The sequence below is a fragment of the Bos mutus genome, chromosome 26, assembly GCF_027580195.1.
Source record: "Bos mutus isolate GX-2022 chromosome 26, NWIPB_WYAK_1.1, whole genome shotgun sequence".
Lineage (NCBI taxonomy): Eukaryota > Metazoa > Chordata > Mammalia > Artiodactyla > Bovidae > Bos > Bos mutus.
In genome coordinates this window covers 14,504,701-14,532,454 of record NC_091642.1, presented here as the reverse complement: position 1 = coordinate 14,532,454, position 27,754 = coordinate 14,504,701, and the positions used below count along the sequence as shown (strand labels likewise).

The following is a 27,754-nucleotide window of genomic DNA, read 5'->3' as shown; positions in this document are numbered from 1 at the left end:
AACAGCAGGCTGCAGAAATCGCCAGCAGTATTCATGCTTTTCAGTGTTTGGACCTCTGTTCACCTTCTGAAAGACTGGGCATTTCTAAACTATTAAAAATTCAGATTTCAGAATAGAATGACTCTACATTGTGCTGAGATGTCAAAGCAACCCTGAGGTTCCTTTTACACTTCTTCTGCAGGGTCAGGGGAATGTAGGAGCATTTTGTTCGTGGGAGATGCCACAGGCCCCTCTGTGATGTGACCTCAAGGCTGCAGAAAGGGTCTATCCTCTGTTCAGCAAGGTCTTTGCTACCTGTCTACCGAGATAGCAGAAATTCATTCCCCTGGTAGTTCAGTGGTTAAGACATTGCCCTTCCAATACAGGGAGTGCAGGTTCGATCTTTGGTGTGAAGTGAAAGTCACTCAGTCGTGTCCAACTCTTTGTGACCCCATGGACTATATAGTTCATGGAATTCTCCAGGCTGGAATTCTCCATACTGGAGTGGGTAGATGTTCCACTCTCCAGGGGATCTTCCCAACCCAGGGATTGAACCCAGGTCTCCCGAATTGAAGGCAGATTCTTTACCATCTGAGCCACCAGGGAAGCCCTCAATCCCTGGTTGGGGAACTAAAATTCCACATGCCACATGGTGTGGCCCAAAAAATACCTAAAACAAAACACATTAAAAACCATTCTGAGGGATTTGCTTCTTTGGAAGACTCCTTTCAGAATGCAAAACCACAGGAGGGAAGGGAAAGAAAATTAACATTTATCAAACATCTAAAAGGTGGATGAATCCTCACCCACAAGATAGATACACTTTACAGATTGCTTTATTAGATTTTCCTTTTAAATAATGAATACCTCACAGAAATATGTAATACTGGGAAAGTTTGTTAAAAAGGAAGAGTCTCTGCATTCCAGCCCTCAGAGATAATCTCTGGCAATGGTGCAGTGTTTAACCCTCCAGGATTTTATATATGCTCTATATACTCACATGTATTTGCATCTCACTTGACCCATCAGCAGGCTTCCCTGGTAGCTCAGCTGGTAAAGAATCTACCTGCAATGCAGGAGACCCCAGTATAATTCCTGGGTCGGGAAGATCCGCTGGAGAAGGGATAGGCTATCCACTCCAGTATTTGGGGCTTCCCTTGTGGGTCAGACAGGAAAGAATCTGCCTGCAATGTGGGATCCCTGGGTGGGCAAGATCCCCTGGAGAAAGGAATGGTTACCCACTCCAGTATTCTTGCCTGGAGAATTCCATGGACAGAGGAGCCTCGGCAGGCTACAGTCCATGGGGTCACAAAGAGTTGGCCAAGACTGAGTGACTTTCACTTTGATCCATTAGCAGCACTTGATGGGGTTGATGACATTGGGCTGTCCCAGCTTCAGAGATGGAATCCCCCTAGTTCCCACTTACTGCTCTGGCTGCCTGATCTCAGTGGTTTCTGTAGGTTTCTCTTTTCCTTGTTGGGGTTTCTCGGTGCTCAGCCGTGGACCATCTTCTCTACTCATTCTATATGTGTTGGGAGGTCTTGTTCACTCCAGTCCCATCATATACTATCTGCCCAATTATGGATCTCCAGCCTTTTTCTCTCTTCTGAGCCCTGACTTAAATACCCAACTGCTTTCTGACATTTGTCACTAGTATGTCTTAGAGGAACTCCAAACTTACTTTGAACAAAACTGATATGTTGATCTTTCTCTTTCAAAATCTGCTTCTATTCAGTGAAACACATCTTGGTTACTTCCAACTTTGAAGTAATTATGAATCAAGCTGCTGTAACATTCACACACAGGTTTTGTATAAGTTTTCAGCTCCTTTAGCTCCTTTTCAGCTCTATCAGGCCTAGATCTGATAGATAGAGTGCCTGATGAACTATGGACTGAGGTTCGTGACATTGTACAGGAGACAGGGATCAAGACCATCCCCATGGAAAAGAAATGCAAAAAAGCAAAATGGCTGTATGGGGAGGCCTTACAAATAGCTGTGAAAAGAAGAGAAGTGAAAAGCAAAGGAAAAAAGGAAAGATATAAACATCTGAATGCAGAGTTCCAAAGAATAGCAAGAAGAGATAAGAAAGCCTTCTTCAGCGATCAATGCAAAGAAATAGAGGAAAACAACAGAATGGGAAAGACTAGGGATCTCTTCAAGAAAATCAGAGATATCAAAGGAACATTTCATGCAAAGATGGGCTCGATAAAGGACAGAAATGGTATGGACCTAACAGAAGCAGAAGATATTAAGAAGAGATGGCAAGAATACACAGAAGAACTGTACAAAAAAGATCTTCACGACCCAGATAATCACGATGGTGTGATCACTGACCTAGAGCCAGACATCCTGGAATGTGAAGTCAAGTGGGCCTTAGAAAGCATCACTACGAACAAAGCTAGTGGAGGTGATGGAATTCCAGTTGAGCTATTCTAAATCCTGAAAGATGATGCTGTGAAAGTGCTAAACTCAATATGCCAGCAAATTTTGAAAACTCAGCAGTGGCCACAGGGCTGGAAAAGGTCAGTTTTCATTCCAATCCCAAAGAAAGGCAATGCCAAAGAATGCTCAAACTACCACACAATTGCACTCATCTCACACGCTAGTAAAGTAATGCTCAAAATTCTCCAAGCCAGGCTTCAGCAATATGTGAACCGTGAACTTCCTGATGTTCAAGCTGGTTTTAGAAAAGGCAGAGGAACCAGAGATCAAATTGCCAACATCCGCTGGATCATGGAAAAAGCAAGAGAGTTCCAGAAAAGCATCTATTTCTGCTTTATTGACTATGCCAGAGCCTTTGACTGTGTGGATCACAATAAACTATGGAAAATTCTGAAAGAGATGGGAATATCAGACCACCTGACCTGCCTCTTGAGAAATCTGTATGCAGGTCAGGAAGCAACAGTTAGAACTGGACATGTAACAATGACTGGTTCCAAATAGGAAAAGGAGTTCGTCAAGGCTGTGTATTGTCACCCTGTTTATTTAACTTATATGCAGAGTACATCATGAGAAATGCTGGACTGGAAGAAACACAAGCTGGAATCAAGATTGCTGGGAGAAATATCAATAACCTCAGATATGCAGATGACACCACCCTTGTGGCAGAAAGTGAAGAGGAACTAAAAAGCCTCTTGATGAAAGTGAAAGAGGACAGTGAAAAAGTTGGCTTAAAGCTCAACATTCAGTAAACGAAGATCATGGCATCCGGAAATAGATGGGGAAACAGTGGAAACAGTGTCAGACTTTATTTTTCTGGGCTCCAAAATCACTACAGATGGTGACTGCAGCCATGAAATTAAAAGACACTTACTCCTTGGAAGGAAAGTTATGACCAACCTAGATAACATATTCAAAAGCAGAGACATTACTTTGCCAACAAAGGTTCGTCTAGTCAAGGCTATGGTTTTTCCTGTGGTCATGTATGGATGTGAGAGTTGGACTGTGAAGAAGGCTGAGCGCTTTTGAACTGTGGTGTTGGAGAAGACTCTTGAGAGTCTCTTGGACTGCAAGGAGATCCAACCAGTCCAATTTGAAGGAGATCAGCCCTGGGATTTCTTTGGAAGAAATGATGCTGAAGCTGAAACTCCAGTACTTTGGCCACCTCATGCGAAGAGTTGACTCACTGGAAAAGACTGATGCTGGGAGGGATTGGGGGCAGGAGGAGAAGGGGACGACAGAGGATGAGATGGCTGGATGGCATCACTGACTCGATGGACGTGAGTCTAAGTGAACTCCGGGAGTTGGTGATAGACAGGGAGGCCTGGTGTGCTGCGATTCATGGGGTCACAAAGAGTCAGACATGACTGAGCGACTTATTTGAATCTGAATCAGCTCCTTTGGAGAAGCACCGAGGAGTGTGATTACTGCATCATGTGGTAATGGTGTGTTTAATCTTATGAAAAAAAAAAATCTAACTGTCTTCCAAAGTGATTATGATCTCGCTAAGGCAGCAGTGAACGGTGGCGGGAAACGAGATCTTAATTCCCTACCCAGGAATTGAACGTGGGTAGCCTGGATGAGAACCAGGAATCCTAGCCACCAGATCAGCAAGGGCTAGAAGTTAGAAGCTATCTTTCCCTGGATCTTTGCCCCAGTGAAAAATGCATTTATCACGGAGGCAGAAACTGTAAGTGCAGGTACAAAGTTTATTATCAGAGACGCAGCACACAAGTGGGAGAGCACATGGAGAAATGGCTTGTTTAGCTAAGACAGAAGCAAGGCAGAGATGCACACCCAGAGAGGAAGGGTGAGGGCATCCCCTCTAGTGAGAAGGAGCGCAGTAAACAGGTGGTTAAGGCATTCACATAGGTCAGTGCTTCTGGGTCTTCCTTCAGGCCAGTTATCCCGTTTCTTTTTCCTTACCTCACCTACCTGTGTGCTGCAGTCCATGGGTCACGAAGAGTCCGACTCGACTGAGCGACTGAACTGAACTGAACTGACCTATTCTGAGACCCTCCCCTGACTGTGCACCCACCCCTCAGGCAAGATGGATCTTGAAGTGAAGGCTTCTGGGAAGAGCAAGACTCATGGCCTGGAGTTATCCCTTCACTTTTGATCCACAAGGAGACTTTCTGTGCATGAGTAATATCTCCCTTGTTTCCAAAGAAAGGGGGAGCGGAGATCCCTCAATCTTTTACTCAAACAGAGTTTTATCCCTCTTTGTCCTTGCCATGGCTGTTACCTTAAGATGTTTTTTGTTTGTTTGTTTGTTTTTTGTCGTGTCCGACTCTTTGCGACCTCATGGACTGTAAGCTGACAGACTCCTTTTTCTATGGAATTTTCCAGGCAAGAACACTGGAGTGGGTTGCCATTTCCTTCTCCAGGGGATCTTCCTGACTCAGGGATTGAACCCAGGTCTCCTGTATTCTTTACCATCTGAGCCACCAGAGAAGCCTGGTGTTTACAAGAGGCAAATGTGGCTATTTACCCTGTTACTGTTGTTACTTCCATTTGGGAAGGCAAACAGGAAGCTGATTGTAAATGCCTTAACTGGAGCCCACCTATCTCTTGTCTCAAGAAATGCTAACTATTTTAAGTATCCAGCCTGAAGCCCACTTCTTCATGCCCCATGAAATGCAAACAGGAGGCCAATTATAAATGTCTAACCTGCAGCCCATCTATCTCCTACATCAACTATACCATTTTGCATTTCCACCAGCACTAGATGAGAGTTCTTGTTGCTCACCAGCATTTGGTGTTGGCGGTTGTTTCAGATTTTAGCCATTCTAAGAGATGTGTAGTTGTATGTCATTGTTACTTTAATTTGCAGTTCCCTAATGATGTACGATTGCATACTTGCGTTCATGCTCAGTTGTGTCTGACTCTTTGTGACCCCTCGGACTGTAGCCCACCAGGCTCCTTTGTCCATGGAATTTCCCAGGCAAGAGTACTAGAGTGGGTTGCCATTTCCTACTCCAGGGGATATTCGGGACCCAGGGATTGGGTCTTGCATCTCTTGTGTCTTCTGCTTTGGGAGGAGGATTGTTTACCACTGAGCCATCTGGGAAGCCCCATGATGTATGATGCTGAGCATCTTTTCATATGCTTATTTGTACCCGTGTATATATATCATTTTGGAGAAGGAAATGGCAACCCACTCCAGTGTTCTTGCCTGGAGAATCCCAGGGACGGGGGAGCCTGGTGGGCTGCCGTCTATGGGGTCACACAGAGTCGGACACGATTGAATCGACTTAGCAGTAGCATGTATATCATTTATATATGTCATTTGAAGTGTCTGTTCAGATCTTTCACCCATTTAAAAGTTGAACAAATTTTAATTTATTTACTTATGCCTGTGCTGGGTTCTCCTTGCAGTGCTCGGGTTTCTCTTTGCAGTGGCTTCTTTTGCTGCTGAGCATGGGCTCTAGGGACTTCCCTGGTGGCTCAGATGGTAAAGCGTCTGCCTGCAATACGGGAGACCTAGGTTCCATCCCTGGGTTGGGAAGATCTCCTGGAGAAGGAAATGGCAACCCATTCCAGTATTCCTGCCTGGAGAATCCCAGGGACAGAGGAGCCTGGTAGGCTACAATCCATGGGGTCGCAAAGAGGTGGACACGACTGAGCGACCTCACTTCACTTCACTTTCACTTCACGGGCTCTAGGGAACATGGGCTTCAGTCGTTGGGCCCCGAGCAATAGAATCCTGGCTCACTAGTTGTGGCGAAGAGGCTTGGTTGCCTAGCAGCCTTTGGAATCTTCCTGGACCAGAAATCTAACTTGTGTCCCCCTGCAACGTCAGGCAGATTCTTAGCCACTGGACCACCAGGGAAGCTTTTTCTTGTTAAAAATTAAAAATATTTTATTTTCCAGCTTTATTCGATGTAGTTGACATGTATGTAGCATTGGATAAGTTTAAGGTATACAGCATGTTGATTTGATGCTCTTATATAATACATCACAAAGTGAGGTTGTTCTTTTTGTTGAGTTCTTTATATATTTTAGATAAATCCTTTATCAGGCATTTCTTTTGCAAATATCTTCTCTCACTCTGTGCCTTGTCTTCTCATTTTCAGTTAGTTTTAAATTTCATATTTTTAAATTTTAAATTCTAGAATATCTTCTTGATGGTCTTTTAGAGAGTCTCTGTTAACATTACTCATTCATCCATTTGTCAACCTTTTCTCTTATGTTCTTTATCATGTTAGTTACAGTTATGTTAAAGTACTTATCTCCTTATTCTAACATCTGGATCACAAGTGGGTCCACCTTTGTTTTTTTCCCCACTTGATTATGTTCACAATTTCCTGTCAATATGTCTATTGTGTTTTTTGGGGGGTAGTGCTGAATAGGCAGAATGAAAAGGGTGGGAACCTCCACACCTCAACATTCTGTGCTATGTGCTAAATCACTTCAGTTATGTCTGACCCTTTGACATAGCCCACCAGGCTCCTCTGTCAAAATGGGGATTCTCCAGGCAAGAATGCTGGAGTGGGTTGCCATGCCCTCCTCTAGGGGATCTTCCCAACACAGGGATCGAACCCAGGTTTCCTGCATTGCAGGTGGATTCTTTACCGACTGAGCCACTAGGGAACATCCTAAAATTATAAAAATCACAAAAATCACAAACAAAAAATCAAAATCCCCAAATAAGAACATCATCCCTTGAATTTACACAGTGCTTTAGACGCGGGTTTGATCCCTGGGTTGGGATGATCCCCTGGAGGAGGAAATGGTAACCCACTCCAGTATTCTCGCCTAGAAAATCCCATGGAGAGAGGAGCCTGGCAGGCTACAGCCCATGGTGTTGCAAAGACATGACTGAAGTGACTTGGCACGCTTAGAGTTCCCAAAGCACTTTCAAAACTTTTCATCTTTTGGCTTTTCTCATTCTTCCCTCACCAACCAGGATAATTAACTGCAGGCAGTAATAAGAAGTCATCTCTACAAGGAGATTTTATGAAAGCGCTTATCAAAGACTCAGATTCATGTGTCTCCATCCACAGGAGTGGTGACTTAGCCACAGTCTCAGGATATCTTGCCCCATGAGTGTGGTTGTGGTCAATTCTGTGCTCCTAATCAATCCTCCCTTCTTCCTGGGCAGTTGCCACTGCCAGATACTTTGCTTACATCTTCTGGATGACCTGGTGGCTCAGTGTGAGGAAGTCCTCATCAACTGAATGTGAGTACAAGCGATGTGTGCAATTTCCATCTCACTGACGTTTAAAAAAAATAGTTCTCATCCTGACTTCCCCTTTCCCTTCCCTTGAGATAGGACAGGGATGAGCTTAAGAGTCTAGTGTTTTGGGTTTTTTTTTTTAATAAAGTGGTCAGCGAAGAATCAAAGGTATTTTTACATTTACTCTTGGCTGTGCTGGGTCTTTGCTGCTGAGTGGGCTTTTCTCTAGTTGTGGAGACTGGACGCCTCTCTCTAGTTGAGATGCACTGGCTTCTCACTGTGGTGGCTTCTCTCGTTTCGGAGCACAGGCTCTAGGCAGCATGGGCTTCAGTAGTGGGGTCACATAGGCTCAGTAGTTGTGGCTCCTGGGCTTTGGAGCACAGGTTCAGTAGCTGTGGTGCACAGGCCTCGTTACTCTGCAGCACGGGGATCTTCCTGGATCAGGGATTGAACCTCTGTGCCCTGTATTGGCAAGCAGATTCTTTACCACTGAGCCACCAGGTGAGCCCGAGAGTCTAGTTTTAAGCGTGCAGCTGGGGTTGATGGCTTAGGGCAGTGCTTCTCAAACTTTAATGTGCTTTAGCATCACCTGAGGAGCTTGATCACAATGCTGAGTCCCACCCCCAGAGTTCTGAATTCAGTAGGTCTGGGACGGGGCTCAAGAACTTCCATTTCCCTCAAGTCCCCAGACAATGGTCATGCCACTTGTCTAAGGGCCACATTTTGAAAACTGCTGCCCTAGGATATGATGGGGCAACAAGGTGGAAAGACTCTGGTGCTTAATGACTGTGAGGCAGGAGATAGATGTGCCCCAGCCTGAGCAGCTGGAGAGTCTGTCCCCTGTGGACAGTTACTCCTAGATGAAGAGGAGGAGCTGGGCGAGCCCTGCCCAGATAAGAGACCACATTTCTCTCATTCTCAAGGTCATGGAGACCTTCCCAACTGCATCTGTGCAGAAAGGCTCCTTGGGGATCACCTCACAGTAAGTGATGTCAGCCTGCCCATGGGCCTCTTCACTAGAATCCGTCTTGGCCGCATGACCTACACATGGGAAGACTCTGAGATAAATTAAGAACAAGCTCAGGACCAGGCAAAGCAAGACAATTGGCCAAAGGAGACCCGGAAGAAATGTCCCATGTAAGTGATTCAAACTACCACGTGGACAAAACTCTCTCCAAGTCCACCCGTGTATCTATCCACATGTATTCCTTTCCCTCGTAATAAACACTTAACTTGTCTCATGACTTTCTGTGTCTATGTGGACATTTATTTCTGCAAAGCTGTTGGGCCAGGGCCTTGTCACTGGTCACTTGGTCTGTGGCTGGGATTCAGAGCTCTCACTGCCTCGGCCTAACTTCAGTCTCTGTCTGGGAACTGAAATCCTGCTTCAAGCCACTGCAGGCCAAGGCCCCCTGAGATCAGCTGGATGAAGTGGAGCTGCTCCAACAGCAAGGAGCTCCTGCTTCCAGCCTGTTATGTAAGAGGTCGGTATACTTCCATTTCTTTTAAGCCACTACATGTATTTTTTGGTCCTCTCATTAAAGCAACTTCGCCTTTATTCCCATCTAGGACATAGGGTGATGGCCAAGAAGGGAATAGTAGTCTGTGGGCAGGTCTTTGGTTAATGATGTCCTTAAGGTTTAATTTCCTCTCTGGGCCTATGACTTCTTCTGAAGGAATCATCCTTTTCCCACGCCCTGAGATGTGGACAGCAGGTCACATGTCTCTATTTCCATGCCAAAGCCATACAAGTTGATTGTAACATAGCAATTTGATTTTAGGAACCAATGCCATGTTTAATGTAGAAGTGTAATCAGCTTCTCATTATTTCTACAAGAACTGGTGGGTTCTTTGTGATTGAGAAGCACACGCCTTGATTGCTCATCCTTTCTTAAGAGTGAGAAATCGGGACTTTCCTGGCGATTCAGTGGTTACGATTTTACCTCCCAGTGCAGGGGGCGCAGGTTCGATCCCTGGTCAGGCAGCTAAGATCCCACATGTCTCTCCGCCAGGAAACCAAAACATAAAACAGAAACAAACAAACAAACAAAAAAGAGTGAGAAATAGACACACGCACACAGAGACACACACGTAGGGAGAGAACCTGAGGCCACGTTTCCCTCCAGGGCAGCCTGCGGTAGGAGAACGCACATGGCCAGTGTGGTGCGGCTGCTCCTTGGGGTGGGGCTGGGTCTGGCCAATGAGCCAGCGCTCACTTATTGTCAGTCTGGGGCCGATCCCAGGGTCCTTCTCTAGCCAGCAGTCTATCTACCTGTGGAAGGCGCACAGCATCGTGATACTCATCACGAAAGATGACGAGCACACAGGCTCTGTTATCCTCTACACTGTTCTAGACGTTTGGACTATGTCTTCTGGAAAGACTTACAAAGAGGAGTACAAATACACTTTTTGACTTCTACCATCTAACATTTTCATCCATTAACATTGCCCCCAAACACATTAAATAGCACTCAGAATGCACTACGTAATAAATAACGAACGACTTATGCCTTCTCGTCTTAAGATGTTGATTCTTGACTTGAGTAAAGAATGATGGGAGCACACTAAGGCAGTATTCAAAAACAATGGCCAGGAGCGACATCCTGTGTTCATGGACTGGGAGGTTCAACACAGTTTGGTGTCGAGTCTCCCCACATTGTTCCGTGGGTTTATGCCATTCCTATCAAAATCCCAGTGAGGTTTTCTGTAGACATAGGTAAGATAATTTGAAAACTTACATAAAGGGCCTTTTTGGCTTTCTTTTTAAATTGAAGCATAGGGCCTCAGTGGTGGCTCAGTAAAGAATCTGCCTGCCAGTGGAGGAGACATGGGTTCGATCCCTAGTCCGGGAAGATCCCACATGCCAAGAGCAACTGAACCCATGTGCCACAACTACTGAGCCTGTGTTCTAGAGACCGGAAACCACAACTGCTGAGCCCATGAGCCACAACTGCTGAAGCCTGCGAGCCCTAGAGCCCGCAACAAGAGAAGCCACTGCAATGAAGGGTAGCCTCTGCTTCCCACCACTAGAGGAAAGTCCACGCATCAGTGAAGACCCAGCACAGCCAAAAATAAATACATAAATAAAAAGGGCATTCTAATTTAAAAAATTGATTATAGTTGATTTACAATGTTGTGTTATGTTCACATGTACAGCAAAATGATTCAGTTATATATATATATATTTTCAGATTCTTTTCCCTTATAGGTTATTACAAGATATTGAGTATAGCTCCCTGTGCTATACAGTACGCCTTTGAAGTAGAAAGGCCTTAAAATAGCTAAAACAATCTTGAAAAGGAAGAACAAGGTAGGAGGAATCATTATACCTGATATGAAGGTGTTCACACTGCAGGGGCAGGGAGAATATGGGTAGTAACCAGGGGACCCACTTCCTATCTGTGTCTGTGAATGGGCAAACACAAGCAAGTCCGACCTGGAAAGGCTCAAACCTTTCAGGAACGAGGATTTGGGTCACGCCATTGGGAAATCCACTGAAAGCAGCAAAAGAGGTGGCAGGGGGCAAGGAGAATTTAGAATGAATAGTGAAATAAGGAGGCTACGAAAATCAGTTGCTGTCCTGAGTCCAACCACAGCGGAAGCTGTGCTTTGTACTACAAACTTCCCTTTCTAGGTTTGCCTCCAGGGGATCAATGAAACTGTCTAATAACCTTCTAAACTTAGTAGTAGCCTTAGTTGCTCAGTCATTGCGGGGAGCTGCCCCTGAGAACGGGGTCCTTTGTCCGAAGGACACAGCTCTGGGAGCTGCCTCAGTCCTTGAGGGTTTGCTTGCAAACATAGCTCTCTGTCCCGCCACCCCAGAGATTAGGCGCTTATTTACTGCAGACACCTGGAGTTCTGTGCAAACTTCTCAGCACAGGGAAATGTTATGTGGTGTAACAATAATAACAGGGAGCCATTCCCATGCTCTCAAGATTTCTTGTGACTGTTTGTAAGATGTATAGGCCAACCAAGAAAAAATGTCAACTGTCTTGTCTTTCTCACACTTTTCTGTATAAATATAAGATGCTGAATAAAGTTGGTGTCAGACTGCGTCCCTTCGTAGAGACGTGTCTGAACCTCTCGACCCCATCTTTGTTGTAGTCTCTTGCTTTAGTTTCTTTTCTCAGCCCCGCCGTGCACGTTCTCGGGACCTGATCGACTTTGCCGGCTGGCACCGGCAAGTCATGTCCAATTCTTTGTGACCCCATGGACTGTAGCCCACCTGGCTCCTCTGTCCATGGGATTCTCCAGGCAAGAATACTGGAGTGGGTTGCCATTCCCTTCTCCAGAGTATCTTTCTGACCTAGAGATTGAACTTGGGTCTCCTGCATTGCAGGCATTCTTTACTGTCTAAGCCACCAGGGAAGCCCAACCTATACTTATCCTTATATTGATCATCTCTCTCCTGCTTTAAATGCCTGGGTTGTTGCACTTGTACACCATACCAGCTCACCATTGACAAAAATTTAACAACTGCATGGCAATCTTGAGCCAAGGACTTTTTGCACACCATCTCCTTACCGATGAGTATTGAGCCATCCTGCCTTCTCAGATCACCCCTGGTGCCCACTACTGCAGACTGGATCCCTTGTGAAGCAGACACAGATAGAGTAAGGCATGCAAAAACTCTATTTATTAGCAAGTAAAGGAGAAGGGAGGAGGATCGACCCTGCATATTCATTAGAAGGACTGGTGCTGAAGCTCCAATACTTTGGCCACCTGATGCGAAGAGCTAACTCATTAGAAAAGACCCTGATGCTGGGAAAGATGGAGGGCAGGAGAAGAAGGGGACAACAGAGGATGTGATGGTTGGATGGCATCACCGACTCAATGGACATGAGTTTGAGCAAACTCCAGGAGATAGTGAAGGACAGGGAAGCCTGGCATGCTGCTGTCCATGGGGTTGCAAAGAGTCAGACATGACTTAGCGACTGGACAACAACACAATATGCAAAAGCTCTATTTATTAGGAGGTAAGGGAGAGGGGAGGAAGCAGGATGGGACACGGGGAGCCTTGAGATCATGATGCAGACCTGATAAAATCTCTGGTAGACCAATAGAGAGCAAAGATTTCAGGTCAGAGGAGTTTGGCAGATGACAGAAATGGTTAAGCTCTTGTTCCCCTCACCTTGCTCAGCCAATGGACAGGGGCTTCCCAGAGAACACGGCCTGAAAGCTGAGGCAAACCCCGAAAGAACGAATAGCTGGAGGCTGTCAGGAACCATGCTCCTTGGAGCTGCACAGAGAATCCTTTCATGAAGGGGGATCTAAAGGCACACACATCTCCACGTCTGCCATCTGGGGCACGTTTTTACCCTCATAGCAGAGACAGGGCACAGGGCAGCAAGTTGCACTTCACATTCACGTTTCAGGCGCTTGCTTACATCATACCTTCTAATACTTGATTGGCTGGAGCAAGCCACGTGGCTTAGTCCAACACTAAGAAGCAGGGAAGTATGCTCCGCCCACCTGAGGCCAAGGCAAGGGTTGGGGTACGCTACTGAGGAATGAAGAATTGGGACCAACAATTAGATCCACACAGGATGAAGGCCCTTTGTAAACCATGGAGCTTGGCCACAGTAATTAAGATTTGGCACCCCGCTCCAGTACTCTTGCCTGGAAAATCCCATGGACGGAGGAGCCTGGTGGGCTGCAGTCCATGGGGTCCCTAAGAGTCGGACACGACTGAGCGACTTCACTTTCACTTTTCACTTTCATGCATTGGAGAAGGAAATGGCAACCCACTCCAGTGTTCTTGCCTGGAGAATCCCAGGGACGGGGAAGCCTGGTGGGCTGCCGTCTATGGGGTCGCACAGAGTCGGACACAACTGAAGTGACTTAGCAGCAGCAGCAGCTTCCTGTCCAAGAGTCTGGGTACCACACATACCCAGGAAGGACCACCACTGGCTAAAAAGCAAAAGGCGCATTCGGTACCTGGAAGTCAAAAGTGCAGCTTCGGAACGGGAAAGGCCAAAGCACAAAGCAACCAGCAGATAGTCTTTCCAAAGCCCCTGAAGGGCAGCTCAGGGGCTGGCCAGGCTGCTGGGCGTGCACTGGCCCGGTGGATCAATAGCAATTTGGGGCACTGAGTAGGGGTGGGCCGGGGAGAGGGGTGCGCTATCCGAGAAACTCGAGAAACTCGCAGGAACTGAATGCTGTGCTTGCCGGCTGCTTCCCGAGTCCTATGGGTGGGGGAGGCGGGGAACCCTGGCACCAACCACTTAACGCTGGAGCCGGGCCATTCTCAGGGCGCTTTCCTCCACCTCCCCCCGCCCCCCGCACCTCCTCCCATCCTCTGGACTCCGGCCTCTCCAGCATTTCCTGTCCTGCCCACTGCGGGGAGGATGGAGGCTGCGGGGCTTCCCCAGGCGAAGAGCTGCTTCTGGGAGGCCCTGGAGAAGCTCTTCCCTCGTCTCTGTTTCCTCTGCTCCCTGGTGACCTACGCACTGGTGGGAGCTGCGGTCTTCTCAGCCATTGAGGGCAGCCAGGACCTGAGGGCAGAGGACCCGGAGTTTGAGGAGTTCTTGGAGAAGCTCTGTGGCATCCTGAAATGTAACAGCACAGGTAGGTGGCTCACCTGGTGGGCAGATCTTTTCTCTGTTGGTGGAAGCAGCCCGGAGAACAGCGGGTTTGGAGGAGGCTTGATCTGGGAGCCCTTTGCCTGCCTCCTCCCCATCCCTGGGCAAACTTAGGCAAGTGACTTCTCTCTGAGTCTCGGTTTTCCCTTCTGTCAAATGGGAGAGAAGAGCGGACGGCCTCTCAGGGTTGTTATAAAGAATGTAGGAAAAGCACTGGAAATCCAGTAGGTGTTCCCACCCCTTTGCCTCAGCTCCAGCCCCACCCAGAGCGGCATGGTCCATGGAGGACCGATTGCTGGAGATTTGATGGGGTGGGGTGGCATGGATGGCTGGCCAGATCTGGAGTCGGGGACTCCTAGGCTGGTCCTAAGAACTGCCTGCCCCACCTTGATTCAGTTTACAGGGACTAGAATTCAAGGAACCATCCAAATTGGATAGGCCCCAGCCTGCCTCTGAGGTCTTCTACTTCTTGTTTCCAAAGGCCTTTGTGTGTGTGTGTGGTCCGACTCAGGGGAGATAAGAAGGGTCCTGAGAAGAACCTGGGTCCTGGTTCCAGGCCAGGTGCTCTCCCAGCTTGCTGTGTGATCTGTGGCAGAGTAATTACTCTCTCTAGGTCTCAGTCTGCCAGGGAGAAGAAGGCCCACAATCTCAGGTCTGCCAACCCCAGGGACCCTGTGGGAAGCAGATGAGATAATAGACGTGAAGCCTCTTGGAGGGCACAGGGCACTTACATCTATCCTTATTGCTTTTCATTGGTATTTGTCCCTTATTTCTATTCTGTTCTGTCCCCTAAAACTTGCAGAGATGTATTCAACAGAACAAGATAAAATAACAGAGAGTGAAGAAAAGACAAAGGAAACACAGACTCTAAAGTTCAGAGGAATAACAGGGTCCCACGGTACGACAGGTCCTCAGCCAGGCTGTTAATGATGCCTCTGACCTGCGGGAGGTCCCTTCAGTGGGGATGGACCAGAGGCTGCTCACAGGTGGCAGAGTCCTTCCTCGGTGGAGGGTCCTTCTCTCTGCCTCTGGGCCTTGCAGATGACCCACGAGATGCCATCAGACACTGCGCCATCACTGGATCCAGACTGTCAACAAGTTCAGGGCTTTCCAAACCTGGCCACATACCAGAGTCATCAAAGGAGCTTGTCTCAAATACACATTCCCAGGCTCTTCCCCAAACCCACTGAAGCAGGATCTCCAGGGCTGGGCTGGGAATCTCATTTTTAAAAAGTTTCCTGGGTGATTCTGATGCACAGAATGGTACGGGGCACAGAGCTGGCCCATCCCCTGATTTTCACTGGAGAAAGGGCTTGGTAAGTGCTGGCTTCTGCAGCCCCTGTGCCGAGTGTTTTTCATGCACTATCTCACTAAATCCTCCCACCAACCCTATGAGGTATGAATTGTCCCCCTTTGACAGATCAGAAAACTGAGGCACTGGGAGTGAAACAACTTGCCCAAGGTTACCCATGAGAAAAAGGAGCCAGGGATTCAATCTGAGGCATTTAGATTCCTAAGCCAGAACTTTTCACCTTGTCATGCTTCCTCCTTCATGGGGAAACTAAGGCTCAGAAAGAAGCCTCATGTCCACAGCTACGGGAACTAGTCAAGGGCAGAGCTGGGTCTAGACTGCAGGTGTCTGGACTCCCAGTTTAGTGCCCATTCAAATAAGGATGGATTTTCTTTTATAAAATTAAGGAATTGTGTAATATTTCACAAAAATAAGGGTTTTCTGCTGTGTGCCTGGCTGTGTGATCTCCTCTTATAACAGTGCCAGCTGGCAGGCAGTTTCTGGGATCCCTAAACCCCCTGAGTGCTGGGTCAAGGGAACCATTTGGGAACCTCCTGGAGAAACCAGGGCCCCCAACCTGGCCTCCTAGACATTCTCAGGCAGCTGATGCCAGCCTTATGCCCATGCTCGATCAGGCTTAATGGTCTCCGGGAGTGGGGATGGTTTGCAACATGCAACTCCTCTCATTTCATGAAACGCTTTTCCTTTCAGTTCTTAAGACCCTGGTGAAAGAGACAGAGCAGAAGTTAGTAAGCCCCTTTGCAAGACTCAGAATGTTCAGAAAGCCCCCAGGGCGCTTCCATAACTGACCTCAGGCTGGTGGGCATCTCTCTCGGGTGCTCGTCACGCAGGTTTACATGGGCTCCTGATCTCCGCAGCTGCCAGAGCAGGACCTAAACTGCAGAGACGTCGAGCAAAGGGCTCCGAGAGCCATCTCGCGTTGATGAGGGCCACAAGGCATGGGGCATGGTCCCAGGGGAAGACACCCCTTCACTTGGGCGGGACCTGTTTTAGAGGGTGGGACCTTTTCTCTCACTCTGTCCTGTCTCTGTGGAGTTGAGGAAGGCCGGAAGCGGGACCTGGAGAAGCTGCTGCAGAAGGTGAAGCCCCAGTGGTTTAGCAGGTCTGCAGACTGGTCCTTCCTCAGCTCACTCTTTTTCTGCTGCACGGTCATCAGCACAGTGGGTAAGTCCAAGGGCAAGGGCGGGCTTGCGAGAGAAAGCAGAGGTGGGGGTGGGGGAAACGCTTGGTAGGGATGCTGAAGTGTTTACTTCATTTAGTGCAAGAAATGGGTGTGGCGTGCCTACCCGGTGCTCAGCAAGATGGCATGAGTGAGGCTGCCACTGGCCCATTTGTGCGAATCAGGAAAGCATACCCTTTCAGTTCGGGCTTCCCTGGTGGCTCAGATGGTAAAGAATCTGCCTGTAATGCTGGAGACCCAGGTTCAATCCCTGGGTCGGGAAGATCCCCTGGAGAAGGGAATGGCAACCCACTCCAATATTCTTGCCTGGAGAATCCCACGGACAGAGGAGCCTGGCGGGCTACAGTCCAGGGGGTAACAAGAGTCTGACATGACTTAGCGACTAAACAATCTTTCCTTCGGGTGGGGGCAGCCCCATGCGGAGGTCCCAGTAAGCAAGGTGCAGGCTGCATTTCAGCTTCTTCTTCGTCTCCGGGTGAGTACTGTTGTACAAAACATGCCATGTACCTGCCTGCCCAGGGTCTTGGACTCAGGGGCAACCAAATGTGGTCAGTGTGATGTGCTTAGGGTAATGTGAGAGCACAGTCACTCCAGTCTTGGGGTTTCAGAGTCACCGGCACACTGATGGCTGCTGACTCCGAAGGAATGGAGGAAGGCGCTCAAGGAAGGCTCTTCGTGGAGAGGGAGGAGAGTGTGCCAGAGCAGGACCGGAGCACTAGCCATGAGACAGAGGAGGAGGAGTGGGAGCTGCAGGGCTAACGAGAGCTAACAGCTGCCTGCAGGGGCTGTGCTAAGCCACCTCCTTTAAGGCCCACAGGGAATCAGGTCAGGGAGCCGAGCCCAGAGGGTGGATGTCAGGGGCCAAGGTCACACAGAGAGTGGAGCTGGTGCCCATGACAACCACTGAGACTCCAAGTCCAGTGCTCCTTCCCCGAAGGAGGCCGCTGGTTTGCAGGTCTGTGGGAGTGCCGTGGGGACTCTGCCTCCTGCTGCACAGGGAGCTCCTGGGAGGGCCTGGCTGTTCCTGGGAAGCAGGGACCCCTCGGATTCCTGCGTCCAACTGGAGTGGATGATGGTGCCCGCAAGGAAGGGGCTTGCAGAGAGGAAGGAGCTGGCCTCCACCCTGCACCCTGCACTTGCTGTATATGTGTCTCCAGCCTCGGAGCAAGGGAGAGACTTCCGTGTGAGTCCTTGTCCAGGGGATGTCCCTCCCAGAACCCCGCGGAGGAGAGGGTGCAGGGACAGACCTGCCCCCACCCCACAGTGAGCACTTGCATGTTTAAAGATGGACTTGTTGACCCTCAAAGCCACAGACTCTCCTCTCAATGGCTGCACAAAGGGTGGGCTCAGGGAATGGCAACCCACTCCAGGATTCTTGCCTGAAGAACATGGACAGAGGAGCCTGGCAGGCTGTAGTCCATGAGGTCGCAACGAGTGTGACACAACTGAGCGAGTAACATTTTCACTTTTCATTTCCCTGGATGACAGAAGACACTGGAACTGGGCCGTGGAGATAGCCTTTGCTGCCTCCCTTCTTTCCTTAATTGACACATACTGAACACCTATGACTGCAACAGCAGCCGCTGCGCTGGCTGACACATGTGTATTTACTACTGACCAGGCTCCATTCTAAGTTTTTTGCCATGATTAGCCTGTTGAACCCTCGCAGCAGCCCTGAGGTAACTGCTGGTGTGTGTCCCACTCTCTGGATGGGGAAAGTGAGGCAGGGCAGGTCCACCCTGTTTGCAAGGTGACAGCTCATGTGTGTCTGGGTTCAGGCTGTCTGGGTCTTAACCTGAGACCCCGCTGCTTCTGTCTGGACCTGACTTTCTCTGTGCCCAGCATGGGACTGAACTAGGTGGATGCCTCCCACCCCAGTGGGGCTCCGAGTCTAATGGAGGGAGGAACAATGAACAGCTAAGCATGCAGACGAGCTCAGAGGAGAAGCTTGGACTGTGAAAGTGGGTGAAACAGGATGTGGGTGTGGTCCTGATGGGTGGGGAGCAGGGAGAGGATTGTCAGTGAAAGTGACATTGGAGCTGAAGATCTGTGGAGATAAACCAGGCAAAGAAGGCTGAGAGCTTTCCAGCCAGACAGCAGGGCAGAACTCTGAGGGAGAGGCCACCAAGGCTGGCGGGCTGTGAGGGACGGGGCTGGTCTTGCATTCAAGCACCATATCCCTAGGTCAGTATCGGAGGGCCTCCTAGCATCTGGGCTCATACATTGGCCACCTGATGCAAAGAACCAACTCATTGGAAAAGACCTGGGTACTGGGAAAGATTGAGGGCAGGAGGTGAAGGGGATGACAGTGGATGAGATGGTTGGATGGCTTCACCGACTCTATAAATGTGAGTTTGAGCAAACTCTGGGAGATGGTGGGGGACAGGGCGTGTTGTAGTCCACAGGGTCACAGAGTCAGACAGGACTGAGCGGGTGAATGACAAGAAGCTTCCCTCTGTGGTGCAGCAGTAGGAAGGGCCTAGTGAGAACAGCCAAGCCAGGGTTGGTAGGAACCTCCCTTGCTGGGGTAGGGTCACCATAGTAGAGGCAATAGAGCAGCCCTCAGCCACGAGGCAGGAGATCTTGGCTCAGCGTCCCCACCAGGCGTGTGAGCCATTGCTCAGCCCCTGCCCCTTTTGGTCAGCACAAAGGACGGGGGCTCCGTCTTCATTCAGGAGGACATCAATTCAAGACAGTACCAATCCAGGGGAAGGGGGACGGTAAACCTGGGCTCACAAGGATCGTGGCTGGGCACTCATCCTGGAAGTGGAGCACAGTGGCTACTATGGATTCTGGGGGCCAGCCACCTGGGGTCAGAGCTGTGTGACCTCCAGTGAGCAATGTAGCCGGTCTGAGCCTTGTTCCCTAATCTCTAACTCCTCCCAGACCTGCCTTCAGGGTCTGTGTAAGGATCAATGACAAGCACCTATATAAGCAGCTGCCACTAACAGAAAACCCAAGACAACTGGCTTAAACCGCAAGGAAAATATGTCACCTTGCAAGTAAGAAGGCCAGTGGGGGACGGCTCTCAGGCCGCTTGCTGGGCAGCTCACTTGTGACACTGACCATCAGATTCTCTCCATCTGGCTCAGCAGGTCATAAGATGACCACCAAGGTCCACTCCCACCCTGCTGTAGTCACATCTCATAGGCAGAGGAAGGGCTGGCTGTCGTAATCAGCAAGGAAACTTCTTCCGAGAAGCCTCCCACCCCAAGCCAGTCCCTGGCAAAGGGGGTTGGATTACTGGGATGATTTAGACTAACTGGATCTATCGCTGAATCGGATGAGGGAGCAGCAGCATTCCAGGGAAAGAGGGGGGAATGGCTGCTGGATGGACAGGCAGTGTCTACTGTGAGGAGCGCATATAAATGGACACGTGCTTGTGTCGAAGGGCGTCCCCGTGTGGCTTCTTTCAGAACAGCTCTCATTCACCTGAATGCTGATACAGGCAGGGACAGGTAAGGGGCAGAAAGTGGGGTAGTTGTTGTTTATTCGCTAAAGGAGTAACAGCAACTTAATAGCTGTGCTACTGAGCACATACCAGCGTCAGGCATGGTGTCAGCATGTTTCATATGCACGATTTTATTTAATTCTCACAGCAGCTCTACAAGGTAGGCGCTGTGACTGTCCCTTTTGGGAGTGACCTTGGACTTTGGCATGGCCGATGTCTTAGACTAAAGGATTCTTTATGGTGGGGGCTGTTCTGTATACTCATCGTGGGATGTTTATAAGTATTCCTGGCTTCTCCCCATTATGGAAACCCAACTTTTTCCCTGCTGTCTCTACCAGTTGTGAAAGCCCAGAATGTCTCCAGACATTGCCAGATATCCCTCAGGGAGCAAAGCTGCCCCCTGTTGAGAACCACTGATGTGATGTAATGGTTGTCAGATCGTGGTCCCTGGGCCAGTGGCATGACTATCACCAGAGAACCTGTTAGAAATACAAATTAATTATCAGGCCCCATCCGAGACCTACTGAGTCAGAAGCTATGGATGCGGGGCCAGTGAACTGTGTAGTAACCAGCTCTACATGTGATTTTGATGCACAAGACATTTGAGAAACACTCTCCTGGGACAAGTGTTCTCAGGCCAGGCTGCACGTCAGAATCACTGGGTTATCATTTACAGGTGCTCCCTCCCCCCCCCCCCGCCCCCCGCCGCCATGCCAGGACCCCACACCAATCAAGTCAGACTTATTCGGGACAGGCCCAGGCATCAGTGTTTTTCAGAGCCCTCCAGGTGATTCTAATGGTAGTCCAGGCCATGAAGCACTGATCTAATGGAAATGCATTAGCTTGGTTTATATCCCAAGAAAACGATGCTCCCACTCATGTCCAAGTCCATTAGGACATCAGGCCATCCAGTAATTACTACTGGAAGGGGATGTTGGGGCCGTTTCTGCACTGCCCACAATCAATAATGGCCCTGCTGGTAATGCTGCTTGCTGCCCCGCATCTCTGGGTCACCTGAAATGCACCTGACCTTGATGATGAGGAAGGGACCCTGGGCAGGTATGAGGCTGATCAATTCCCAGTCATTTCCAAATGGATCAGCCCCCTGGGATTTGAGAGTGCATGGGCTGTTAAATCCTCAGAGACTAAGTGAGGTGAACTGATGGCATTAGAATATACGCCTGCATTATAAGAAATGATATGATTTTTCCATTCTGTGTTCTAGCATTCAGTAATTGGGGAGGCAATCCATTTCCTTCACAGGGGCCTGTGCTCTGAGACTTGCCTTTCTGCCGTATGGCCCATCCTCTGGATTGTAATCGTATTCCACTCGGAGGCAGCCACAATGACTGTTTATGATCCACTGAACCCACCTTTGCCAAGGACAGCATGTGGGTGGGGGGGGGGCGGAGGTCTTTGGGCGAGGGGTGCACATGCTTGTTGGCTGTGGGCTGGGGGCCTCAGACGAGTCACCTGACTTTCCTCTTCCTTGCCCATTGACATGCAGTAATAGGGGTGGTTGCCAGCATTAGGGATTCTGGTATGCATGGAATTCTGACTCTAAAAGGCACTTTACTCCATAAATCCGGTAAGAAATGTGATATTCTTCTCTTTACATAGATCTCACCTTAAGACCCCATCCTGGAGGCTGGGGGCTTCCACTGGGAGCTTTTCCTGATTTTCCTATGGGTGCACGAAAGCTGGGGACTTACGCAACATCTGGAAAACGGGATAACTCCCTGCTTACGGGTCCCTCTGCTGACATCTTTTAAGGACTGCCGGCCCTGCAGGGCCTGTGACAAACTCGGGCATGGAAATCTTTGCTGACACCCAGGCCTCGACCCCTCCAAGACTCCATGGCCTCTCTGAACTCCTGTCCCCATGAGGGGCTCCGGGTGCCCTCCTTTCTTCTTTTTCCTGCCCTGGAGAATCTCTCTACCCCCTCCACACTCACCCTGGCTCCAGAGAGCAGCTGCCCTGGCTTTAGCACTTAAGGGTTTTACCAGAACAGGAGACCCTGAGTCCTGGGCACATGGGGTAGTTGGTCCTCCTATCCAGGGCCTCCTCTATTCCCCACCTCCGCCCTCTCCCTGAGATGCCACTGCACCCCCACCTCCTCGGTGGTCATTGTCACTGAAGTATGGACAAGACGCTGTCCTGAGGTCCCTTCTGCCACCTCCTCTCCCCGAGGGGAGGGCTGAGCTGCTGGAGCCCTGCAGGGAGCAGAGACCGGAAACCCTGGGCTCCCTCAGCATGGCCGGCCCCACTGAGCAACCCTGGTGTCTGATGGGCGGTTTAGCCAGGGAGAGCTCACTCCCGACCCTGGTGCTGTCAGTCCTGCTGGGAACTGAGGGAGCTGAAGTCATGGCTTTGCTTCCCTCTTGAATAGGAGCTCCTGGAGGGCATGACCTCTGCCCGTTCCTCACTCCATCCTCAATACTGCCCACAAAAGCCTGGCACAGAGTAGGTCCTCAATAAATATGAATACAGCTTGGATGCCTTTGTTCCAATCTAATTTGTTGTTGTTCACTCGCTTGGGCTTCCCTGATAGCCCAGTTGGTAAAGAATCCACCTGCAGTGCAGGAGAGCCCAGTTCGATTTCTGGGTTGGGAAGATCTGCTAGAGAAGGAATAGGCTACCCACTCCAGTATTCTTGGGGTTCCCTGGTGGCTCAGCTGGTAAAGAATCCACCTGCAATGCAGGAGAGCCCAGTTCAATTCCTGGGTTGGGAAGATCCACTGGAGAAGAGATAGGCTACCCACTCCAGTATTCTTGGGGTTCCCTGGTGGCTCAGCTGGTAAAGAATCCACCTGCAATGCAGGAGACTTGGGTTCGATCCCTCGCTTGGGAAGATGCCCTAGAGAAAGGAAAGGCTACCCACTTCAGTATTCTGGCCTAGAGAATTCCATGGACTGTATAGTTCATAGGGTCGCAAAGAGTCGGACACGACTGAGCGACTTTCACTTTCACTCACTAGGTTGTGTCTGACTCTGTGATCCCATGGACTGCAGCATGCCAGGCCTCCCTGTCCTTCACTTTCTCCTGGAGTTGGCTCAAATTCATATCCACTGAGTTGATGATGCTCTCTAACCATCTCATCCTCTGCACCCCCTTCTCCTTTTGCCCTCAATCTTTCCGCTGTCAGGGTCTTTTCCAATGACTCAGCTCTTGGAATCAGGTGGCCATGTTTTCCTCTTTGATGACCTGTTACTGATCTCCACGTGCAATTGCGTACTTGCTGTGCTTAGTTGCTCAGTCGCATCCGACTCTTTGCAACCCCACGGACTGTAGCCCACAGAGCTCTTCTATCCATGGGATTCTCCAGGCAAGAATACTGGAGTGGATTATCATGCCCTCCTCCAGGGGATCTTCCTAACCCAGGGACTGAACCCAGGTCTCCTGCACTGCAGGCAGATTCTTTACCTTCTGAGCCCCCAGGGAAGCATACTCACTGGGGTGGTTATTTGATTCATATTTGCCTCCTTCACTAGACCAGAAGCTCACCGAGGTTGGATCCCGTATCTGTTTGGCTCACGGCTATGCCCCAGTGCATGTAGCGAGTGCTTATGTGCCTAGACCATATGAATGCAGAGCTCGCTGCGCCTGCCATCAGTGGTACCTTGCGGAAGCAGCAGGGTGGTGTGGAGAGCCCTGGGAGGGATGCACACGGAGGAAACCCTCCGAGGGCCTCCCCCGGGGCCCCAGTGAAGATGGGCAGCCTGACCACCTGCGTGTGCCTGGAGGGCAGACGCTGAGGCCAGAGTTTGCACAGGAAATGGTGGCCCTGGAGGAGGTTGCGGTTTAGCGAGCTTGTCAATTGCCTTCCAATTAATTTACATAATTGGGCTGGGGCTTTCTGCACGAATCATCCTTTAGGACATCAAAAATTAAACACAGGCATTAAATACAGAAGCTTCTCCCTCTTTGTGGGAGGCACTGAGCTTACCCACTCCAGAAGATCCGGCGACTTGTACTGTGGGATTTGACTGTCCTCTGCTCCTGGGCCTCTGTCGACAGGAGAGGAGGCTGGGGTGATGGGAGGAAGCAGCTCGTGAAGAGAAGGAAGACTTCAACCCAGCCCTCTCTTTGCTTCGCTCACCTGTCCTCAATGGTTAGCATATCCAGCCCCCTTGTTGCTCCTGACCCAGCGGAGGGAGCTGGCTTGGGAGCCAGATGGGATTTCCAGGCATCCATCCTAGAGTGGCGTTTATTGAGTACCTACTGTAGGCCAGGTTTCAATGCTTTGACCTCCAGCTTCACAGTTTATCACACGTATGCTCCTGGCTAAGTCAGTTCACTTCTCTGAGCCTCAGTTTCCCCGTCTGTGATGGTGATCACCATAGCTACCAATGAAGGCTTGTTAATACCCGGCCACCAGTAAGTGCTCAAAAAGCCAGCCCTTATTATTAGATCGAGGACATTGACTGCCTGGGAATGACACGCCCACCGCGTGTGAGGCACTGGTCTCTTGTAATCCCTCCAGCTGGTCAGTATGCAAAGCAGGGGTGGTCCGCCCCACTTTAGAGATAAGAAACCTGAAATGTGAGCAGTCACATCACTTTCTAGTAAATGGTAGAGCTGGAACTGGAAATGAGGCTGGCAGGATGCTGGATGCTGGGGTCCTCAACTCTTCACTGTTGTTCATGAACAGTCGTCTGACCCACTCAACGGCAGCTGGCTCTGAGGGCAGCAGTGGTCTGTCATTCACTGCTCCTCTTTCTGCCATCCCAGGAGCTGTGTGCACTGCTTACCCACCACTGGCACGTAATTGCTCTTATATAGAAACAAACCTCATACAGAGACCCAGACATCCCAGAAAGGATGGGCGTGGCTTCTTAGGAACCCATGCTTTCATGGAGGATGACGGAGGCGATGGGTTTGCTTGCAAAGCCACCACACCTGTCACCTGAGCTCATCGCGTTTCTCCAGGTGTGCTGGCTCTGTCCTCTTTCAGACGCTCAGAGATGGCAAAAGGCAAGGCAGTCAGCTCACTCCCACATGAGGGCTCGTCTCCTGCCAAGGACATGAGTCTCCCTTACCCTAAAGATAAGCTGGGTTTCACCTCCTACTGCCCCAACCAAAGCAGACCTAACATCAGACAAGCTGATGAATGTTTTAAGATGAATATTTTTAAAATATGTGGTGCAAAATGTCATGCCAAGGAAAGGAAATGGCAGAAGGTCTCTTTAAAGGTTTTTTTTTTTTTTTGCGGCGGAGTGGGAGGAGCCGCCGACCACCTGGGCACGGTCTTCTTTTTCAGGTTACAGCCACATCTACCCCGTCACCAGGCTCGGCAAGTACCTGTGCATGCTGTACGCTCTCTTTGGCATCCCGCTGATGTTCCTGGTCCTCTCGGACACGGGCGACATCCTGGCCACCATCTTATCCACGTCCTACAATCAATTCCGAAGATTTCCCTTCCTCCCCACTCCCCTTCCCAAGTGGTGCTCCGGACGCCCCAGCAAAAGACGACCCGACTCCTGTCCCGCAGATGAAGACGTCCCGCACGTGGTCATCCACGACCCGGAGCTCCCGGCCCCCAAACCTGCCCCCGCGGCCCCAAGCAGCAACATGGAGCTGTTCGAGAGACTTCTGGCACGGGAGAAAGACAACACCCTCCAGGTGCCTCCTCAGGCCATGGAAAGGAGCACATCGTGTCCCGAGCTGGGGTCCGGGCGGCTCTCGAGCTCCATCATCAGCAACCTGGATGAGGTGGGGCGGCAGGTGGAGAGGCTGGACGTCCCCCTCCCCGTCATAGCCCTAGTGGTCTTCGCCTACATTTCCTGCGCGGCCGCCGTCCTTCCCATCTGGGAGAAGCAGCTGAACTTCGAAAACGCGTTCTACTTCTGCTTCATCACTCTGACCACCATTGGGTTTGGGGACATTGGGCTGGAACACCCTCACTTCTTCTTGTTCTTCTCCATTTACATCATCATTGGGATGGAGATTGTGTGCATTGCTTTCAAGCTGGTGCAGAACAGGCTGATTCACCTCTATAAAACTCTCATACTCTTCTTTGCAAACGGGAGGTTTTCCAGTCCTGTCAAAAAGTGAAACTGCTCCATTGACTCGGGTTTTCCCATCTTGTTGAAGAGGGAAAGCTGCGTTGACTCTCAGGTGATGCCGCCGGCCAAGCTGATTGTCTCATCCTGTGTTTGGGGGCGCTCTAGTTAGAACTGGTGTCGCCTGACACCTTGGAGTCACATTCCGACATGACATCTAATTACTGTCTTGAGGCCCTGCAGAAAAGTGGCCAATGTCTTGATAGGAAATCAAGACATTAGAAAAAACTGTCACCATCCTCTGAAGTCCAATTAATTGCCATCTCCATTTTTCAAAAGCTTCCCCTGATGTGAATCAAACCACCTCACAGATGTCACTGGGTTTCTTACAGCAGGAGGGAAAAAATTACCTTTGATTTTGCCATTTGTACTTTCAGCTAAATTAAAACCTTCCTAAGCCTCTCCCCTTCTATCCTTGGTGAAGCAGAGTGAGTCTGAGCCACCTCTTTTCTTGAATGACTGCATGAGTCGGATCAGCCCAATCCCCGCCCTTGTAACATACACCGATGGCACTAAGAGAAATTGTCACCTGTGTTCACAGGGGCCTGGCAGATTTCCTGATTGCCAGATTCAGTGTAGACTAGGGCTCTCACCAAGTGGCACAGGATCGCATCTCCTGAGTGAGCTGGCATGTGAACATGTTGATGTTTATGGACGGTTATGTAAAAGGGCTGGTGCTTATCTGGTGGATGTGAGCAGTTCATGAATGACTGGCGTGTGAATGGGGGGTCTGTGTGGCATGTGGCCTGGTACTCCAGCTCCCTTTGCCGGAGGACTTTCTCTGGCCACTAAAGCGCAGGCATGTGCAGGGCAGGCTAGAAGTGCCAAGGGGTTAACACTCCCGGGTACATCCCTGAACTGATGACCCGTGGGAGTGGGTGGACATATGGCCCCAGCTTCTTGCCCCTCTCATGGGATAACTTTGGACCACATTCAACACTGTCTCCCCGAGCTCCCCAGGGCAGTCGAGCCTCACTTGCTCATGAGTGTGCCCATGTATTGGTGTGCCCTCCTTCATTTGTCTGTCTCACGTCTCCACTCCTCTTGAGATCACCCCGAGATAACCCACTTGCACATAAAGCCCTGTCTCAGAGTCACTCCTGGGGGCCCCAGCCTGGGAGAGGAAGTACCAAATCCGTATAGAAAACCGGTTGGATTGTGCATGGAATAACATGAGCCACTCTGTTTCCCTATTCACTTATTGGAAGTGTATTATTGGAGAGAAGCAAAGTTTCCTGAATACTTCTTTGAAAGAATCTTGGAAAAATCAACTCATGTCCTGTGATTGGCCAAACTGCATAACCAGTGAATTTTCCTCCAAGGTATAGAACAAAATCCCGAAGTCAGGAAGATCCCCTGGAAGAGGAAATGGCTACCCACTCCAGTATTCTCGCTTGGGAAATCCCGTGGATGGAGGAGCCTGGTGGGGTACAGTTCCTGGGGTCGCAAAGAGTTGGACAGGATTGAGCGCCTGAGTGCACAGGTAGAGCAAAAGTCACAAGAACCAGTGAAAACTGCCAGTGGGCTCCAGTTTGAAGTGAAAGGAAGCCAGCTCCCAGTGGGGGGTGCA

At 49.8% G+C, this 27,754-nt stretch overlaps 1 protein-coding gene across 1 annotated transcript; it reads left to right on the top strand.

The window, feature by feature from the left end:
* Positions 1 to 13,945: 13,945 nt before the first annotated feature.
* On the top strand, positions 13,946 to 26,176 carry KCNK18 (potassium two pore domain channel subfamily K member 18). Its single transcript, XM_005899393.2, has 3 exons — positions 13,946 to 14,165; positions 16,527 to 16,655; positions 25,383 to 26,176. Exons 1-3 carry the CDS (start codon positions 13,946 to 13,948, stop codon positions 26,174 to 26,176), a joined length of 1,143 nt encoding a protein of 380 aa, XP_005899455.1.
* Positions 26,177 to 27,754: the final 1,578 nt, after the last annotated feature.

Coding starts and splice junctions, on each gene's coding strand:
- KCNK18 (XM_005899393.2), top strand. CDS start 13,946: ATGGAGGCTGCGGGGCTTCCCCAGGCGAAGAGCTGCTTCTGGGAGGCC. Junction 14,166..16,526: donor CCTGAAATGTAACAGCACAG/GTAGGTGGCTCA, acceptor GTCTCTGTGGAG/TTGAGGAAGGCCGGAAGCGG. Junction 16,656..25,382: donor CACGGTCATCAGCACAGTGG/GTAAGTCCAAGG, acceptor CTTCTTTTTCAG/GTTACAGCCACATCTACCCC.